At 36.5% G+C, this 20,705-nt stretch overlaps 2 protein-coding genes across 4 annotated transcripts in view; one reads left to right on the forward strand and one right to left on the reverse strand.

The window, feature by feature from the left end:
- fax (failed axon connections) overlaps positions 1-12,412 on the forward strand; it is a 36,817-nt gene extending 24,405 nt beyond the window's left edge. The window contains exons 2-4 of one of the 2 annotated variants that reach the window (XM_011053550.2): positions 7,752-8,090; positions 8,890-9,042; positions 9,574-12,412. In XM_011053550.2, coding sequence (XP_011051852.1) covers positions 7,752-8,090; positions 8,890-9,042; positions 9,574-9,930 — 849 coding nt within the window. In that variant the 3' untranslated portion in view covers positions 9,931-12,412. The remainder of the gene's footprint in view (positions 1-7,751; positions 8,091-8,889; positions 9,043-9,573) is intronic. The other variant, XM_011053551.2, reaches the window with a different exon arrangement.
- Positions 12,413-12,554: 142 nt separating this feature from the next.
- On the reverse strand, positions 12,555-18,969 carry LOC105144570 (hypothetical protein). 2 transcript variants are annotated; one of them, XM_087408899.1, is made up of 7 exons: positions 18,622-18,969; positions 17,385-17,459; positions 17,059-17,289; positions 15,767-15,928; positions 15,483-15,690; positions 14,747-14,942; positions 12,555-14,180 (listed from the first exon to the last, which is right to left on the reverse strand). In XM_087408899.1, the coding sequence occupies exons 3-7, from the start codon at positions 17,239-17,241 to the stop codon at positions 13,988-13,990; spliced, it is 942 nt and encodes a 313-aa protein (XP_087265025.1). In that variant the 5' UTR covers positions 17,242-17,289; positions 17,385-17,459; positions 18,622-18,969; the 3' UTR covers positions 12,555-13,987. The 2 variants fall into 2 exon arrangements, with proteins under 2 accessions (XP_087265025.1, XP_011051849.1); XM_011053547.2 differs by lacking the exon at positions 17,385-17,459 and having other exon boundaries at positions 18,622-18,968.
- Positions 18,970-20,705: the final 1,736 nt, after the last annotated feature.

Raw genomic sequence — 20,705 nt, forward strand, 5'->3', positions numbered from 1 at the left:
AAATGACCGAAATCTTAGAATTCTTATCTGCTTACGGTTTAATTAAATACGGAAAAATAATCTCGTGAGAAGCAGAATGTTGTACAATAAATATCTGGGATGTGAAAGATATTTCAGATTCTAAAACGTGATAGAATGTGGATATATGAGTTTAATAGTATGCAAATAATTAAAGATAATTACTTACAGTTTTTAAATAGCGAGTTAAATTTTTTTTGAAAATTTATAGTCTAATTATAAACACCGTATTAATACATTTGAAATTATTTAGAAAGGTGTGTATGTATATATATATATATATATATATTAATATATATATATATATATATATATATATATATAAATAATTTATAAAAAGTTAAATAGAAATATTTTTAAAGTCTTTATTGTTTCATAATTAATTACATTTCTCGCTAGTTTTTCAATTTATTGATGAATTATTTTGGATCTTCGCGTCTCTTACGCGTCTCTTAAAAATTATACAAAGAATTATAGAGTTTGTTTTACAAAATTTGTTTTTGTTATACAATTCTGTTTTCGAAACTGGCAGCGTTAAGTTCTCAGCCTCGGACGAGCTATTCGAAGCTATTTGTTGCGAGGATATCGACGCGGTTATCGTGTTTCGTAAGATAGTTTACGCGACGTGAACGGGCCCCATTGTGCGACTTTACGGTGTCACGCTCGAGGAAACAACGGGTTAAATGTCGAGATAATTCACCATCCGTGAATGCAAGGCGTGGTGTTTCTCCCAATTTGACTGATTACTAAAACAAGTGCAACTTCGCGTTCTATTATTCGGCGCCTATTGATCGCGCGCGCGTGCGCATTCAGCATCCAAAGGGATTCGATCTTTCCTATTTCGATCCACCATTTAATTGCAATATTCAACCGCATATTTTATTATTGAAAATCGATCATTTTTACGACGGAGAAAAAATTATCTGAAAAAGTTGCATTAAAGCTTAACTTTCTCAAATGGGTTTTTTTTCTTTGTCGTAAAAGAACGACTGGAAATATACATGTAAGACATTTGTATCTACTTTCGTTAGCAATACAAATTTCGTTATTTGTATTGCTAAAATAACTGCTTGGACTTAGGAAAAATATAAGAGAGGAATGGATACTTAAGACGATAAGAACGATATTTCCACAAAAGAAGGAAGGAATTTTTAATATAAGTTTTTGAATACACGTGGCCGCTCGTAAGCTAATTTATGTTCGCAGTCTTTAGGTATAAGTAAGTGAGAAGCCAAGGATTATATACATATATCCATGCTGAGTTAGCTGAGCTAGCAATCTACTTGATCCAAGCGACGTGATACTACGACACGCCAAGTGCATACTATGCATGCTTAATTCGTTTCTCGTTTTTTTATCTCCATACTGCCAATTAAAATTGCCTTAACACTTTCGACATTCGTGCGTCACTTGCGACTTATATCGTTTGTGATACACGAATGATAAACATGTTGAATCTCTCATAAAAAGGACTACTGAAATATATAAAAATTTAGCTTCTCTCTACATTTATTGGAGTGAAATCTCACTCTAAGGAGTGAAAATTGAGCCAGTTTTGAAAAAGAGTGGTTCAATTTTTAATCTTTAGTGAGATTTCATACTCTATACTACTCTATAGAATGACATTTATTCTAAAGATTTTAGAGAGTAGATACAGATCTGAAAATAATTCTGTTGGGTCATCAAAATAATTATAGAGAACGTTCAACTGGTTACTAAAATGTCAAAATTTTTTGCAACATTACTCATCTAGTTCCAACGTAATTATTTTGATGGTTAAAGCCGTAATCGCACTAGCGATTGCGTGAGTTAACGATGTTATTGGCGATTATTTTTCAACTAATCAGATCAAAGTACTCACCGATTTGCTCTAATTGGTTGAAAAGCAATATTGTGATTACGACTCAAAATTATTTTCGAATTTGTACCTGAATTTTTAAATACTTTAACAAAAATCCTTCTTTCTGTGCTTTATTATTACAATATCTTGAACACGTCACTTCTAGCGAGTACAAACAATTTTTAGCGAAACACAGAATGAATCTTCTCGTTGCTGTATTAAAACGCGTTTCCAGAATAATTCGTACTTTAATAAATTGGCAATCAATTTCTTCTCAGCTGTTAAATTCGAATGAGTCGTGACTTTCTTTCGTCTTCTCACTTTCAATTTCAATATCACGCGTTCGACGAAGCCAATCGTCGAATTAAAATCTCTATAACTCTTGACAATTAATGAAAAGAAAGAATTAGGGTCGAGTGAGAGGTGCGACGTGCGATGAAAGGAAGAAGACGAGAGGAATTTTCTATCGCGCGGAGATGAAGAATTCGATGTCGAAACTACGCCGATAGGTTGGCGTTTCTCGCGTGGAAATATATGATATGCAAATCATATACGCGCGTAATTTCGTGAAATCGGTACTTTATGTGTGTGCGTTCGGCTATGCGTGCAACGGTCATCGCTGCAAGTAGCCAATTATACTGTGCCACGCGACGCACGTCTATGGCATACACATGCAAATCTTCCGGCGACATCCGTCGCGCTGGAACGCATCGACCGACGCAACGCGGCGTGGAAACAGTATGCTTCTGGTCCATTAGGATGAATGAGGGATCGGATATATGCTTAGATTGCGCGACGCGGTGTATCGTCGCGTGGCATGGACCAAACTGATTTGCATGTATACTTTTCGGTGAAGTATTCAGAGTTCTCTGATATATATCGAAATTTTTCTTTAGAATATCTTCTTAAGAATTTCTGAGAATACTCATTTCAGAAAAGGTCATGAGTTTCAATAACGTGAATCTTGGGAAATATTTTGTATACAGGAAATTCTTCCCATTTGAAAATTATGTTAGCCTCGATATTTTCTATAACATAATAACGATACATAACGTAGTTTTAAACTCGTTTTAATATGTTATATATCGTTATTATGTTATAGATAATCTAAAATATTTATTGTCTGTTTTGGAACTTCTTATATTTATATATGAATATATATTAAATATTTGTATATTATTTCTTAGTATCATAAATGATTAAAATGATTAACTGCTTATTTTTTTATATAATTTCCTTTTTGAGTCTATGATTATAAAATGAATTAATAAAAAGATTTCGAGAGAGTATTTGATACTTGGGCTCTTAATCCTTCAACAGCACGCATGGATTATTTATGTTCATGCCATTTTCAACAGTTCTTATTTCTCATATACCTGCATAATTTTTAGAATTTTTTCAAATTTTTTTTTTCGTCGTCTACATAGAAGAATAATTCAGTAGAGACCTTAAAGAAAATGCGTGAATTTTCACAGAATTTTTCAAGCATTTTAAGAACCTACAATTCGGGGTCAACCATAAATAATTCATACGTGTCGCTCTAAAAAAAGTGCTGAAAATAAATGTGCAAGGTTAATTGCGACGGAAGAAAAATGACAACTACTCGTCCAATTGCAATATCATAATTTGAACAACCTCGCGCTCCGCAAATTTTCCGAGAAAGCTTAAAGAGAGACCCATAAGCTTCTGCTCTAAATAGAATGTAATCAAAAGCGATCGATGCTACGCCAGTTCAAACGCCCTTGCTTTACCTGGACCTAACGTAAACGGTCCAGTCTAATCGATAACGTTCCGAACTTTGACCCTGGATACATCTGTGTCTCGCGTACAGAGACATCTCTGCTCTTTCTCTGCCTCCCCCCCCCCTCTCTCTCTCTCTCTCTCTCTCTCTCTCTCTCTCTCTCTCTCTCTTCCTCATCTCCCTTCGGCAGGGACTGTTGCCCTGTTCCGCGATCAAGACTGGTTTTTCGGCGCGATGCATACGCGCGCTCTTACTTCGCGCAAACGGCGACATCGGCGGCGTCGGCGGCGGTTCACGGCAACATCCCGCGCGATCAATATCAGCGCAAACGACGGCGGCCACGACTACGATCAACGAGGGTGACTACGATGACGAGGACAAGAAAGAGCGCGCGAGCGCGAGAAGTAGAGAGAGAGAGAGAGGGGGGGGGGTATTGAGCGTAGGAGAGAGAAAGAGAAAACATCGTACACAACAAGCGCAATGCATACATGCGGCATGTATGAGCACATACACGATGCAGTGCACGATGCAGTGGGGTTTATGTACGTGCATGTGCGCCAATGTTTCGACGTTGTGCCCGGTGGGAGGAGGGGGATGCCAAGTGGGGACGTTGCCAGGCGACGGAAGCTGCCTGCCGCCGCGCGAGTTCATCGTCCTCCGTGTTCGCGCGCTCCTCCCTTGCGGCTGCACCGATCCGGCTATAGTCACCCTTCGTCCACTTCTTTCGGCTCCTCCGCGCGAGCGAGCGAGCGAGCGAGCGGACATTTCAGACGACCCCGCCCCGTGGATTCACTCTTCTCGTTAACGTTCTCATGAATTGGAATCGAAGCCGCGAAGTACCTACCTCCTTGTCGCGCGTTTAGCTCGTAATGGGGACGCGTTGTTTCGGTGTACCGAGGACGGAGATTGGAAGGGTGTTCTCTCGGGGGCTCACCCTTGTAGATTTCAATAGATTATGTAGGGTGGCTCATCTAAAACTTCCCTCCTTGAAAATTATCGAAGATAATGATAAGATCTTCAGGCTTACTCTCTTCTCGACTCTCCTTCATATAATATATCCATATTGTTATATGTTATGGAAATAGTAACTCTTAATAGAAGCTACAATGATAATATATTGATATTGTTATTGTCATTAAGAGTTGGAATAGGAGCTTTAATTTCATTAGTGGATCTTTTTTATTAATAAAACATTTTGAAGAGTCTTTCTAATAACAAATTCATAAATATTAAAATAATTGCGCTTTGATAACGCCATAAAAATTTAAGTAAGACTTTAATAAAAGAAATTTCCATAAGCATGATATAATAAGCATGTTACAGATAGAGGCATTAGCCTCGTTAAAAAGTTTAGAAGATTCTTTTTAATTAACAAATCAATAATATTGAAATATGTATAATATAGTGTTTAAAAAATCTCCCATAAAAATTTAAATAATGGCTTTATAAAAGAAATTTCCATAAACATGATATAATAGGGATGTATTATATCGAGAAGAGTACATATTGCGAAGTTATCTTTCCTCGTCGTCATTACCAGCCGGAATCGATCGAGCTGTCCTCTCGAAAAACGCGAGAAAATCCAGTAAATAACAACATGACGTAATAGGGATGCCGATGCATTTTATATCGAGGGCAATGGTTCAGTGCACCCGACTCCGCCCCGACCTCGCCTTCGTTATTATCGTTATCATATCGGAATCAAACATGTAACGGATAAATAACAAACATGACGTAATAGGGACGCAAATGTGTCGGAACGAGGGCGAGCCACGGAGCAACGTTCGCCCTGCGAACCCCACCCTGCTTTTCGTTTTATCGACGTTGTAGATTAAAATCGGCTTGACTAAATAACGAGAGCCATGAAATCTCGGTGTTGTGTTGCATATTTCCTTCGCAATTAAAAAAAAAAAAGAAAATCAGAGAAAATCAAAATGATTATTCTAACATCATAAAATGATTCTTGGTTACAAAATTTTCCTGTTTAATTAAACGTTAAGAATCAAAATAGTCATTTTGATTTTTGGTTGACTTCTATGCGTTCCTCGGGAAGAGTTGAAAGATTTCACGTCGCGACATTTTCGCTCATAGTTCAATAATCGTTCGAGAATGAATCGACAAAAATTAAAAAAAAAAAAGAAGCTATCGATCAATCAAGGGAAACGAGAAACTCGGTAAAAGGATGACTCATTCGGATAACTCACGCTTGCCGTTGCAAGCATTCGGTCGGCGGCCCCCGATACAGCTGACAAACGCATTATGAGCGGCTATAATATACCAGCCCTCATCGATCTCGCCGCCGTGTGTCCGACCGAAGGGGTTAAAACTAGAGCAATGGATCTCTCGAGCTCCGCTCTACGTTGCCTCCTCGTCGTGTCGACGGACCCATGCAGATCCGCGTGTAGCGCATATAACATCGCTTTCTTTAACAGCTGAAATTTCACGCAGTATTGCGGTCCTCCTTTCTTTTCTTTTTCTTTTCTTTTTCTTTTCTTTTTTTTCTTTTTCTTCATACAATCTCGGCTCGACTCCCCCGCGCATCCGTGCTCCTTTTGTTCGTTTGTTCGTTTCGAGTTCGTTCTTCCGAGCTTTCGTTTCGTTACTCTTACATATTTCTCACGTTGTGCTCACACACGCCTCTTAATCCTTTTCTTCATTTTCCCTCTCGTGTGCCTTTACGAATTTTCGTGCGATTTACTGTTCCGTTTCATTTCCATTCCGGTACGCCGGCGAGCAGCTTTAAGGAGCTTTTCGGGACGTATCTATTCTTCTCGCTTGACTTTGACTGGAGATGTTATTCTCCGTATTTTACGAGCACAAAGTACTTGCTCCACGTGGTAAATTGCGCGAAGGCACGCTGTCCCAAGTATTACGCAGATCTCACCTAGCAGGTTTAACGGCACTTACACTAATCTGATGATAAAACGACACTTTGTGTAATTACTGTTAATATGATACTTTACGTAATTAATTACATTATACCGTCGTGACGAAATTGTGTAGAAAATAATATATTTGTAAAAATAGCATTTAAATTTAATTTTTCTTTAATTAGCAAAAAACAGCAGTAATATTAGGATAGAATTTATTTTACTTTTATATGTATATATTTAATATTTTAAATCATACAATGAAATTAAGTAAGTAAATTTCTCGGACACTGTTACAATTTCCTTCCCAATAATAGCAAAGTAGCGTATTTAAAATCGATTTTATGCCAATAAGAATTTATTAATAGATTAGGAAAATATTTTCTCATGAAAAGTGCGAAAGTATTAATCTGATCTGTAAATTTAAATAAACAAATTAAAATTTAATTGTATGAATACTCGATATAAAATCTTGATTTTTTCCAATTAATTCTAGAAAGATTATTTATTTTAATAGAAATTTAATGTAAAGTTAATTGAATATTATTAATGAATATTTGTACCTAATTAAGTTACCATTAGGAAAAAATACGCCAAAGAATTTTTGTCGGTCAAATGATTCAGAGACACCCTATATATCAACGCTATGAAACGTTCGCAGTTATTACATGTAATAAGCTGATTCACCTGTGAAAGCCACGATATCCCACTTATGCGTTTAACGCGGTACATACGTCTATAAATAGAGCATGTGCTCTCGCGAGAGTGTAGGTACACTTATCCATCTCGGTCCAATATTATTTATTATCGCAATAGAGCGTTTCAATATTCCACTGTAGAATATAGAATAATAATTACAAACGATTATTATTGATTAATCTGAAATGATTTTATTAGATTGCTTGAAAGAGAAAATCTCACTGCGATTTTGTTCCGAGTTCAAACTAAAGGCAGAATTAATAGAAACTGCATTGCGATTTACTAGAAACTGCGAAACTGAACAAACGAGTAAAAGATGATGTATCAAAATATGTATTTTATGTTGGTTCGCACAAAACTATTATTTTAGTATTCTAGATACATTGTTTGACATTCAGTCATTGCTATTGTAATGTAATTTTATTATGTATTATATTATGTATATGTATAATATGATATAATAAATCTATTATTATATAAATGTTATATATTAATAATATAATACATAATTTTATTAGCATAACATATTTTGTTATGGTATTGTCGCTTCGGTAAAAGACTTAACTTATTCGGTTGTTTCCAGAATGTTGACCACAAGATGAAATTCCGCTCCAAGAAGGGTCAGCTGCCGTTCGTCGAGCTGAACGGCGAGGAAATCGCGGATAGTACCATTATCCTGCGAGAGCTGAGCCAGAAATTTGGCAAGGACTTGGACGCCGGTCTCACGTCCGAGCAACGAAGCGTCTCTCACGCCATGATATCCATGATCGAGAATCACCTAGTCTGGGTTGTCGCGTGCTGGCGCACGAAGAACTTGGATCAGGTGCTGAAGGGTTACAAGGTCAATTTGCAACTCGCTCTGGGATCACGTATACCGAACGCTATTCTGAACTTCTTCTTCAAGCTCACGTTCGGACGCAAGGTAAGTTTCGCTTGCCGTTCGTCGTGATATCGGTGTGATTTCGGTGTGACCTAGCATACAACTTGGACGTTAGATAGAAATTACTTGAATGATAATTCCATGTTTCACGACCATGTATCACTTCTGATGATTCAATTCTAATAATTTATTCGCATTCACGTTTTCATATAAACTCATTCGCATATTTTCATAATTATATTCCACATTATTTCCATCATTATGCAAACTAAGGTCATGCTGTATGCAAAAATAATCTTCCCTCGACCTTCATTGATTTTGTCGAGACCGCACGATGTTTCGTATGTTCACGTTTCTCAATTTAGCTATGCATGTATCACTGACATTATACTAGATTGCATTCATGTAAATACTGTAGTTTTATCATTACATAATTTTTCCCAGTATAGCTAGTCTCATCAGCTATCATTTTAAAACTCTCTTAGTTGAGTCCTGGTCGAGGTTTTTATCTAGATATTAATAATATGGAATATAACGATGACCATGAAATATAAATTTATTGAAACAAAACACAAATTCTAAAAAATATTTATTGGAACCAGTACGATGTCCAAAATGTTATTCTTGTCCGAATTTTACTTCGACCAAGTTTCGCTACTTACACGTTATCACAATGTTTATTTTATGCTATCTCCAGAATCATTCATAGTATTCGCTCGGAGTGCACAAATTGCGCTTGTAGCTCTAAACGTGCTATGAATGTGCTAGCTAGAGGTAGTATCGCGATAAGGGAGCGTAATTGCAGAACAAAATATTGTGACCATTTGTAGTGAGATGGTAGTTGGATTGGTTGCAGGGTGCGAGGAAAGTGAAGGCTCAGGGAATGGGCGTGCACAGTCCGGAGGAAGTGTCCCAATTCGGCTGCACCGATCTTAAGGTGCTCTCAGACACGCTTGCTGACAAGCCCTTCTTCTTTGGGGACGAGCCAACTACCGTAAGTATCATCAAATCTGTTAACATGTTGTCTATAGCGGTCAAGAGCTCTTGAGTTATGCACCACTGTAGTACGTTCTAACGTGGTACTTGGTATTGGTTTCCGCTGTGTAAATAATAGCGTCAGTTACTTGTAATCTGATGCTGAAGATAATATCAGTGAAACCAGTGCTGCCCGCGGCGAAACGGCGTTCTCGCTGGACGTCGTGCGAAAAAGCTTTATGTTTTCAGTTATCTCAAGAGATATTGCACATCGGATTGAGCAAATAATTATACAACACGATTATCGACCTTTGATGGTTTTCGAATTTCAATCGATTAAAAATTAATTAGTTTTAGTAAAGAGAACTTCAGGAAAGAACAAATAGATAAAAATATATCACTCTTGATCTCACTTATCTTAATATTACGTTGATTCGCAAAGATTCGTAAAAAATTATGTTCAATGTAAAAGATTGATAGAAAATATAGATTATGGGTTACAATTTTAGCAATCTGTATAATCCTTTGGCGATCTTTTGGATTTGTACAGATGGACGTAGTTGCATTTGCGCATCTCGCTCAAATCCTGTACATCGACAAGGACACGCCGTACAGTCTGCGAGACTACATGGTCGAGAACTGTCCCAACTTGGTCGGACATTGCTCGCGCGTTAAAGAACGATGTTTCCCGGATTGGGACGAGATATGCTCCAGCCTGGACATGAACACGCATCTACCGAAGCCCGAGAAACAGGAGGAGAAGGAGGGCAAAGAGGAGGCGAAGGAGTCTAAAGAATCCAAGGAGGAGAAAGAGGGTGACAAGGAAAAGGCAGACAAGGAGGAGAAGGAAGTTGAGAAGGACAAGGAAGTTGACGAGAACAAAGAAAAAGAGAAGGACGGCAAATAAGCGGTCTTTCATTGTAAAGAGAAGTAATAAGTCGTTTCAAGGATTTAAAGGCGAAGAGTCATGAAGGTGTATTGGCGAATGAATAAAGATAGAAAGAGAGAGAGAGGGATAGTTGGTGATAAAAGTGTGTGTGCGTACGCGCGTGTGTGTGGTTGCGTGAATGTGAACGATGACGGAGATGAGGACGATGTAGAAAGCACGTATAGAATGATGACGAGGGAAGGGAGTTGCCGGAAGTGAGAGATTGTGTGTTGAAGAGAAAGGGAGAAAGAAAGAGGGAGAGAAAGAGAGAGAGGGAAAGAAAACGAGTGTGAGTGTGCGTGTGTGTAAGAGAAAGCAAAAAAGAGAGATAAGATTTGGAACTAGAGCTCTCTACTTATACGTATAGATATTAATAGACTCATGTATAATGTTAATACTTCGTTTATATACGTTCAATGCGCATCACGCGTTACTTCACTTGAGACACTCGAAACACACACGACCGGAACGATTATTCTCTAATCCACACGCCCTTTCTCTGCTCTGCTAAGAACAAACGAAAAAAAAACAGGGCTATCTTATAAGTCATTAGAAACGTAGGATTGCAATATACGAACTGCAATAGTCTGACGCAGCTGGGGTCTTTGTCGACAGTGGCCAAATGCAATATAGCGTTACGCTATAAGATAGAAGTAGTTACGGGAGAAGAGGAAGAGAAGAAGAAGCGAGGATAGGGTCGCATGAACGGGCATACTGATCCTTGCCTTTTAAGGCGAAAATAAGCGTCTCCTACTTCGCTTCCCTCAATGATCCTTGCTGTGTATAAGTTACCTTGCGTCCTGACGCAACGTAACGTAATCTTCTCTTTAGTTCACGTTAATTTTCTTTTTTATGATACGTTCACACGTGTATCGCGCGTTTTACTTTGCTTTTTATATCGTGTTAAATAAAGTTTCTAAAAAGATTTTGTACGAGATTTTTTTACGATGCGTATCATTGAGAGATTTCTATCGAAAAATCATCTGAGGAAACACCGTTGCGTCTAGTAGCCGGTTCATCGACGCGATCCGAGATTTTCATTACGATAACGCTAATAATAACGCTAATGTTAACGTAACGATAATGTTAATAAGAATGTGACAACAATAATATTAATACTAACCATAATAATGATAGGAGAAAGGGAATCCGATGTCCTACGGAAACAAATGTTAGGTCATTGATTGACTGAATTACTTCTATCTCTCTCTCTCTCTCTCTCACGCGCGCGCGCGCGTGCGTTCTTTTAACAATCGAATCGAGAGTCGAGTCACGCCAATTGACCAGCTAGCAACGGACGTCCTCAGACAGCCTAATGTGGAATGCAAATGTAGTTGAGAGGGCCGTACGGAAAAGTAGTTCGATCCGCTCTTCCACCCGGCCGCAAATCCGGTTTGCATTTCATCGTCATCTCAAAGCGCGTGCAATCAACTTTTATTTTAATTGACGACTCTCATTCCTATATTTCGTACGGACTATATGATATTTTCATAGTCCTTTCTTATCACTTTTTAGATGAATGGAAGTAAGGAACCACGATAAGCGATGGACGGCACATATTATTATCTATTATTTGTATATTATAGTATATGTATTAAACGTAGACGCGCGCGAATGCAGTCGGACTTAGATACGCAAGGAAGATGCCATTCGTGTATAGCAGAGTCGTAATATTTCGTCCCCTTATCCACCATTCCTTGCTCCCTCCAAGTCCTCGATTTTTTTATTTTCTTTTTACTTTCTTTTAGCGAAGAGGCACAGGTAATGTTTTGATCTCTTTTTCTTTGGTACTCAAAACGCTGTGCTGCCCATGTATTGATATACGATTTTTCGGACGTGTTAAGGAAAAAAAAATTACCTTGCGTAATACAAAGTGTCTTTCACGCATCGAAAATCGACAATTTGATGTATAACGGGAATTGAAGTTTTTTCTACGAACGCTGCGTAGTTTTTCTACGGCAGCTGAACATATTCCACGAGAAGACACGAGATATATTACATTTAAGTAGCTTACTATATTATTGATAACAATTATATATATACGTGATTAAATATATATATATATATATATATATATGTGTATGTATGTATGTATGTATATATAATCACGTAAAGGAAAAATGGAAAAAAAAGATTAGTGGATGATGCTGTTTATACTTAGGACGGCGCATATGTTTTCACCTGTGGTTACATATTATTATGGATTATTACGTGCGAGTAAATAATATAAATTAGAGAATGGAAGAAACATTTGGACAAGAGAGACCATAACGTTGCAAGCACCGTAGGTAGGCCCACTCAATACAGTAAGATTATTATAAGAAGAATATATTAATAATTATTATAATATGACTGCTCGTTTTATGCTCGGCGTACATACATTTCATTGTCATTATTATATCACCATTTATTAATGATATACATACGAACAAATAAAATGTGTTTATAAATATGAAGCGAACTTTACGGAATCTCTCGACGTTTATTGCGATTTGCTCTCCGAATCTCTTCAAATCTTATTTAAAAGATATTATAATATGCATTTTTTATGAGATCATATAATATAATTAAGAGGGCAAGGTAGTTAACTAACAATTCCACAATTTAGGATCAGTAATTATTTATTATCTAAACTTCGAAGACGTACGTAACAGTGAAGTATTGGGAAGTAATATTTGAATCATTTATTCACGAGGAATTCGTTTCATGCGCGTCATTAATTTGAATTATCGCTACATATGTTTTATAAATTTCCTTCGGAATTTGTTTTATACTTCGTATTCTGGGGACGCTCTATCGGCACGGAGATATGTTTAATATTGCTATGATTCAATAATTCGATCGAAAGCCTCGGAATTGCAATCGGGATACGTGGACGTATGTACCACGTTCGCATTGCATCTAAAATTTCTTTGTAAGCATCCTATGAATATACTAATGAAATGAATAGCGATTGTGATAGATGAAATGTAAACTTGACTGTTTTGTTACGTTCATTGGACTCTGGCGATAAATATTGCTTATTCGTTGCCGAGTTACGAAAATTGGAACACACATGTTCCGTTTTTCCTCGATATGCGTTTCTGCTAATTATTTTACTTTTACGAATCGACAGTATCAATCGCCAACTATTACAGACCATCAATTTTCAAAGTTACTATTAGTTTCAAAAATGGGCTACATCGTCTTATTTATATTACATTAAAATCTCGTTTTAAATTTTGTTTCTGCGATATTTAAGACACATACTTTTTGTTAGTTGATAGCGAGCGCGATAAACCGCCTGCCTAATTTATTTCCAAGAACTACTCTCTTGGAACAACATATAATATTATTCATTTAAAGTAGCGATTTTAAGTAGCGATTGACTAATTGAATATAGTGACGCTTTTTAAGAGATTTTCTTTTTAAGCTTGGATATTATTTGGAACATACAAATTATATATTATTTCCAATCTTTCTTGTTTTATCTAATCTTCTTGTATCTAAAATAAGAGTTTAAGCACGTACATAAATAAAGCCGCTAATCGAGTCATTGATTACCGTCGACTTGTCGTACAGAAACGATGCTCGAATTGGTCGTTAAGCTACTTTTACATTGGTACCCATATAACATCGCTACAAAAATAATTTTCTTTGTTCATCTCATCATTCGATTCTATACGAAAAGTCACCTGTAACATTTATGCCTAACGCCGGGAAAGGCTTTTAGTTACAAAAATAATAATACTTCATCTTTTATAAGCCTTTCCATTTTGAAAAGGGATTCCTTCTCAGTTCCCACATATCGAAATTGATGTGCATGACCAAGTACAGTCTAACTCCTCGAGATCGTGCCGATATCGTGCTTGATAGAGTGTTGTTGGACTGGGATTTATGGTTCGGCCGTCGAGTTTATATTTTTGTCAGTAGGTAGACGGGATTCTCGATGCCGCAGAGAAAGATAAAGTAGCGCTCAGAGGGCTGTACTGGTTGAAGCTGTTGCTGTCGACTGCACGCCGGACTCGGAATTCGGACGTCCGGCGTGTGGTTACAGCTACGTGGACGCTGCGAGGCTGATAGATGTTGATTCGGTGACGGCCGATCTCGGCTTCACATCCAGGGAATCGTAAAGTGGAAATTCGCAGCAGAATATAAACTTGAGGAAATGTGGCACCTCAACGTAGATAGACGGCGGTATTGGTATCAACGGTGACGTCGATCGCTTGTAGTAGCGATACTCCGCGTTACTAAAAATATTTACAGAACATGAGTAAATCGAAATTCATATGAATTTATACAATAAAAAAACAAATCATTTTATCTATTAATATTGTTTTCTCACGAACTGTAAAACAAAAATAATTTTTTTAATCTGACTTTAAATTATTATACTCTTCTATTTACTCCATCTAAGAGTTGAGACTCCATCTTTCTGTAATAAGTTAATTTAGGTGTACAGCTTAATTCTTGGCCCTTTTACGTCAACTTTTCACCCTAGAGAGTGAGTATGCGGTGAAAAACGCCCCGCATACTGTCACCTTCAATTCAAATACAATCCATATTAACAGTATCTCGACTGGTCTTTGACACTTTGGCGTTTTAAAACGACTATACGGTGGAAAAATATTTAAATTTTAACAGGTGCTATAGTATGCTATAGTATCGACTAAATGTATGGGTCGAGAATTAAATTGTACACTTATTACTTTTAATATATATAAGACACATTTTCTAAATTTTATATTTAAGTCTTTGAATATTATTTTTTTTTTTAGATTTGCGAAAATTCTCAATGCCCTTTTGCGATACTTACTCCCTGTATCTTTCATCCGATGCTTTTTCCAATAATGGCATCCCTGATAGAAATAGAATAATAAGCGTCGTGAAGATCGGGGATGCAATAACAACCCATTCTGCTCCTTCGATGACGTTTAGGGATATTACGAATATCCCCCACCAAACGACAATCTCGCCGAAATAATTTGGATGCCGGGAGAGCCTCCAAAGTCCTAAAAATATTGACTTGTAAATGCAAATTTATTTCATTGCAATCGAAAAATGATTTCAATGAAATAAATTCTTAAATAAAAAGCAACATATAACTCCTAATTACATATACATATTTATTTATGAGAATTAGATTGACGAACGTTTTTATAACACTTGTCTTATTGATGAGAACTTACAGACGATGCTCTGTAAAATTTTATTAGTAGTACAAAAAATTTAATGGAACTCCGCGAAAGTATTTTCGAATGTGTAACTCACCGACTAAAAGTAACATAATGTTATAATTTCACATTCGAGAATGTAACTGTTATATACATGTATTATATCGCATTTACATTGTTGAATAAAATTATAATACATTGATGTTACTTTCTAAATTCTTTGAAGTAGAATCTCACTCTGAAGAGTAAAAATTAAACCTGTCTTGAAAAGGATCTATATTTAAAAGTGAGATTTCACTCTTTTAGAGTGAGATCTAAAAGTTAAAGAGTATATTGCTGTTAATTAGTGTTTACTGGAAAATCAAAGGGTAATCTCACCGTCGTTACACCACTTCCCATTGTTCACCGGATCTTGCTTGAAGGTGAACTTTTGCAGATCGGCGTAGGTCTCAGCTAGCAAGCCAACCAAGAAGAGGCCCGTGCCGGCACTGTCGAGCGTCGTCATCGTCTTTGGCGCGGGCGGTATTTTGTGTCGTGGAGAATTGATTATTATCACAGGCAGACTGACGACGTATACCCACACAGCCTGCGAATCAACAAATCTCTTCGATATATCACATCCTAGAAAAAGTAAAGGAGAGACGTCGCATTCTGTACTTTACCTGAAATGTCCAGAATACGGCGAAGCGAATCACGTTACTGCGACGATCGTCAAATCTCTTATCACGACCTATTTTGACGATTCTGTATAGGAGGTATCCGGAGAGCCGCACGCCCCATAAGCATACGAATATGGTCACCATCATCTGCCGACTGTCGTACGTCTACATGGGGAAGAAAGGCACGTAGTTATTTACACCGATACTTGTAACGACTAATAATATAAAATAAGCGTCATAAAAAAAAAGTTTATAGACAGGCATAAATCGTTAATAGATATTAATTATATCTTGACGTTTTATTTATAGCAACGGTTTCATTGAGGATAAAATTATCGATGATAAAATACAGTGGCAATATGTCGCGTGAATCTCGCATTCGAACTTCAAGAAAGAAAATCAATCTAAAATAATGATTTGCAAATCTGGTCCGTAAGAGTGCAATCATTACTGAAGATTATTTACAGTTGCGATAAAAATTAAGTGATTTTAATAAAATTTATAATCAAGTAATAATAATAATTAGTAGCATTAATAGTCATTAAAAGGAATTGATAATAGACGAAAAAATATCTTCTAAAATATCTAATTTGTGATTTCCCTATCTATTTTCGTGTCTATTAAAACTTTTACAAATCTATCTTAGTCGGTTCTTTCCCGATAAACTTGTAATGTATTTTAATCTTTAGTACACACGATCATTTTCTAGCCTTCTACACTACATACAATTGGATCGTTCTGGATTAATTTTCATCTCTTTTACAAATACATAAAAATTAATAAGTAATTCTTACATATGGTTTAATATCTTTAGAAAACTCTCCAAAACTTTTAGAGTGAATCTTTACAAAATTGCATGTAATGTATTTATTAGTTGTAATTTCTTACTCACAATATATAACTGTAATAACAGGTGTCGTATTGTTAAATAGAAAATTACAATTAATTAACAAGTACGTTAAAATGAAATCTTTCTCATTCTTAAAGACTGAAAATTGAACTCTTGCTACTCTTTTTCAAGATTGTTTCAATTTTCTTTGATCTTTAACGAGATACCAAAGAATTTAGAGAGTAAGGATTGTGAATTAAAAAAAATTGTATATATATATATATATAAATGTATGTTATAACTAAATGATGTTCCTAATATTTCAAAGAAAAAAAATGTGCAGGACATGAATGATATAAAAGTCTAAGGTTTAAGAGTTAATATTTAGGCTTTATCTGTATCAAGTATAAAATTCTCCCTCACATGTGCACCAGAGGAGATGCCAAGGTAGCGTGTCAGACAGTACCTTGCCCACTTGACCGAGAAAGAAAGTGAGGAGAGCGAGGATGATGAAGTTGGTACCACCGGCAAAGTCCGTCAGCTTGTCCATCTGGAAAGTGGCCGCGATCGTAAAGAAGATCAGCTGCATGCCGACGGTCACAATCGCGCTCACGGCGAGATGATCCTCGTCCAAAATGTCGACCGCCATGTCCTCGACGTTAATCGTCTCCGATCTCCGAACAAATTACCTTGGATTCTGAAACGCGATTTTATCCGCGTCGATATAACAAAGGATCATTATTTAGTCCTTTAATTTTAATTTAAAATTAAACACTTTAATATAGTACGTACAGCCGAGAAATATCTTGGAAACGCATTCGTAGGACGTTCTTCAGACGTCTTTAGGACGTCCCTTGGAGGTCTATACTGTATGGAATACTTAGAGTTTTTCTATATATATCTAATGAGAATCGTTCTTTCGGAATCAACAATCATTATTTGACAGAAGAAAATGCCAAGCAAATTAAATAAAGAGAATTTTTAGTTATAGTTTATATTTCGAATATTAAACGAAAAATATTAATGATAACTATATTATATAGTAGTATTAAATGATACAATTACTCTTAAAAGAAAATAAAATTTGCAAAATTTTTAATCTTTAAGATAGCAGGTAATTAAATCTCTTCACATGAATTCAAAATTAATTTAATTATCCTTCTTACAAATACATTTATATCTCTACCCCGTAGGTGTGGAATTAATTCTGTAGCGTTTTACAAGGACCCGGGAAGTACTTGCATGAGGAGTAGTTTTACACGCCACATGTGAAATAAATAACATCTTTCATTAAAAAACGCTACGAATATCCAACACCTAATATAATAATATAAAAGAATTCAGAATCATCAATTTGGATTAAATAAAAAATGAAGGAAGAAAAGCAGTACTCTTAATATGAAAAAATGAGCTTTAATTTCTAAATTTCGTGTTTTTTTGTGGAATTTTTTAAAAAAATTGTTATCTTAAAAAATCAGCATTGGAACGAAAAAAAGACGGTCGATACCGGATCTTATGTCCTGGCAAATTAACAAGTTATATGTTCTAGATAAACAAACTGCTCATATACGTCGACGTATGTAGTTATATTACGATTTCCGCAATGCGGAAAACACGGTGCGTCGAAGATGTGCCGTAACTAAGTCACAGAGCCATTTCCAAGGAAATTCGCTAAGAAATTTATGACATAAGGAACACTGTGCGCGTTCTTGGCAACAATATTTTGAATAATTTGAGAACGTTCCAGCGCGTGCAGCTTATGAATTTAGAATTACCTTCGAAGCTCCCTCCCTCCCTCTCTCTTTCTGCAAAATAATCTAGCGTGCATGCATGGTTCTATCCATTATCGAGCGAGATGTTAAATAAAACGATGTTGAACGTCTCCGTCTTTAAATATATAAATAACGCTGTCACTGTGTTGCGGAATGACAACGTTATCGATGTTGCGGATTTCCCAATTTTTCCAAAGCGGCGAGAGGGAGAGAGAAAGAGAAAGAAAAAGAGGGAGAGGAGAGAGAAAAGAAATTACCTCTCCCATGGAGAACTGCATTTCTCGCGGTAGTTTTCCAACGGTACTGTGCGTCCCGCCCCGACGCCGTTTCGCTGGGTAGACAAGAAGAAGAAGAAGTCCGATGTCGCCGTGACTAAAACGAGGCGCGCACTCCCGCACGACGGTATCACGTGTGTGATGTGAGTCCGCCGCGGGTCGGCGACGCTCGCGAGCCCTCGCGCGGCCCATCAACGGCGGAGGAGCGCGAGAATCGAGATGCGCGTGTCCGCCCCCTCGCCGCCTCCCCTGTCGGGTGGCCGGAGAACGGACGAGAATCACCTCCGCGGTGGCACAGCACCCTCATACCGCTCCGCTCCCTTCCTCCCGACGCCGACGCGACGCCTCTGGAGCGCGATGCGCGTTTCTCCCGGCAGTCCCGGCGCCTCCAACGCGCACGCTTCTGGAACGTGCCTCTCCGCCGAGAGACCACAGCGGTGAGCGGACCCGTCCCCGGTTCATTTTCAGGGACATCTACTGATCTACGTCAGACGAACCACGACTTCGGCGTACCTCAATTCAATTCCCCTCCGTGCGTCGATTTTAGAAGGACGGATCGTGCTCTTTAATTGTTTGAATCAATTACATTTTATTCGCGCTCATGTATTTTTCTAAAAAAATTTTTCAGTTTCTTTCTCTAAGATTTTTTACAATTACTTATGAAATCACAAGATCTGTACATAATTATTTTTCACACAGATTTCTTGTTATTAAAGTAAATAAAAATTGTAGAACGTCGAAGAGTATTCTAAAAAGATTTTGCCATTGATCTTGGTTTTTTCTCGAATCCTATATATAATATATTTCTCTAGCATTTCGTTTATTTTTACGATTCTTTTTATCTCGTAGTCCACTCCCTTTCCTAATTCCCTGTTTTCTTTTTTTGTTCTCCATATCTTAGATTCCATAATTATTTCATGTATTAATCGCGTCTATTTTTTTAATAATATATGTATTAGGTGTTGGAATTAATTCGTAGCGTTTTTTAATGAAAGAATGTTATTTATTTCACATGAGCATTAAAAAATACATTAATGAAATGATTTACTTCCCATCACTTGTAAAACGCTACGAATTAATTCCAACACCTAATATATTTTTCAGTCATTTTTATCTCTCTAAAATAAAGATAAGAGTAGTGAAAAATTTCTCTTTCCTCTCCCTTATTTTTCCTTCACTACTCTTATCTCTATTTTTTTCTATCTTCTATGTTATTCTTTTGTAATTTTTTTCTCGATCTCTATTTATTCTAATGATACACGTTTTGTATAAATTTTATTTATTGCGATTATCTCGTTCTTGTCCAATTCGAACGTGTCGCGTATAATTCAGTGCCTCGAAAGAATCAATATTGGATGCGCCGGCGCCTCGCGGAAAACGCTTGGAAACGGAAATATGCAGAAACCCTCGCAACGTCACGAACGCAAGAACATCTTGATCGCACGCTTGCAGAGAAAATCTTTAAATAAACTGAACCATGATTATATATTATTACAATAAAAAAACGTCTTACTATTATAATAATACTTGAAATACATGTTTTAACAAGAATTATTATGAATTATAAATATTATGTTCTTTTTATTTCATATATGCATCTACATTGTGCAAAATATGTCTATTAACAGCAGCCTATAATTTTACTACATGTAAATTATTAAATAAAAAATTTACTAAACATTATTTCGCAATGTGGATTACTTATACGATTTAGATTTTTTATTTTTGTCAAATGTCAAATATAAGATTCCACAAAAACTTAAGAAGATTAAGTCTAATCAATCTAAATTTGATTCTTCTAATTTAAAAACTTTCTAACACATTCTTTAAAACAAATATACATTAAGCTCTTTGATTGAAATAAATATTTTCATAGGATAAGATAAATATAAGAATGTAAATAAACTGCTTGCGAAGTTAATACGTGATTCAGTAAAAGCGATTTATTCGCAATTGGCGGATCCTAAATTCGATCCTACTCCCAAAATCCTCAATTTCATAAAATTGTCAAAAGTTACAAATGTAAAGAAATATGTAATAAATGGTAGCCGATTTCGGGAACCCAT

This window comes from Acromyrmex echinatior, chromosome 8, assembly GCF_024713525.1.
Source record: "Acromyrmex echinatior isolate Ae372 chromosome 8, ASM2471352v2, whole genome shotgun sequence".
Taxonomy (NCBI): domain Eukaryota; kingdom Metazoa; phylum Arthropoda; class Insecta; order Hymenoptera; family Formicidae; genus Acromyrmex; species Acromyrmex echinatior.

Coding starts and splice junctions, on each gene's coding strand:
- LOC105144570 (XM_087408899.1), bottom strand. CDS start 17,241: ATGGCGGTCGACATTTTGGACGAGGATCATCTCGCCGTGAGCGCGATT. Junction 15,929..17,058: donor TTCTCGGTCAAGTGGGCAAG/GTACTGTCTGAC, acceptor TTCCCCATGTAG/ACGTACGACAGTCGGCAGAT. Junction 14,943..15,482: donor TGGGAAGTGGTGTAACGACG/GTGAGATTACCC, acceptor CAATATTTTTAG/GACTTTGGAGGCTCTCCCGG.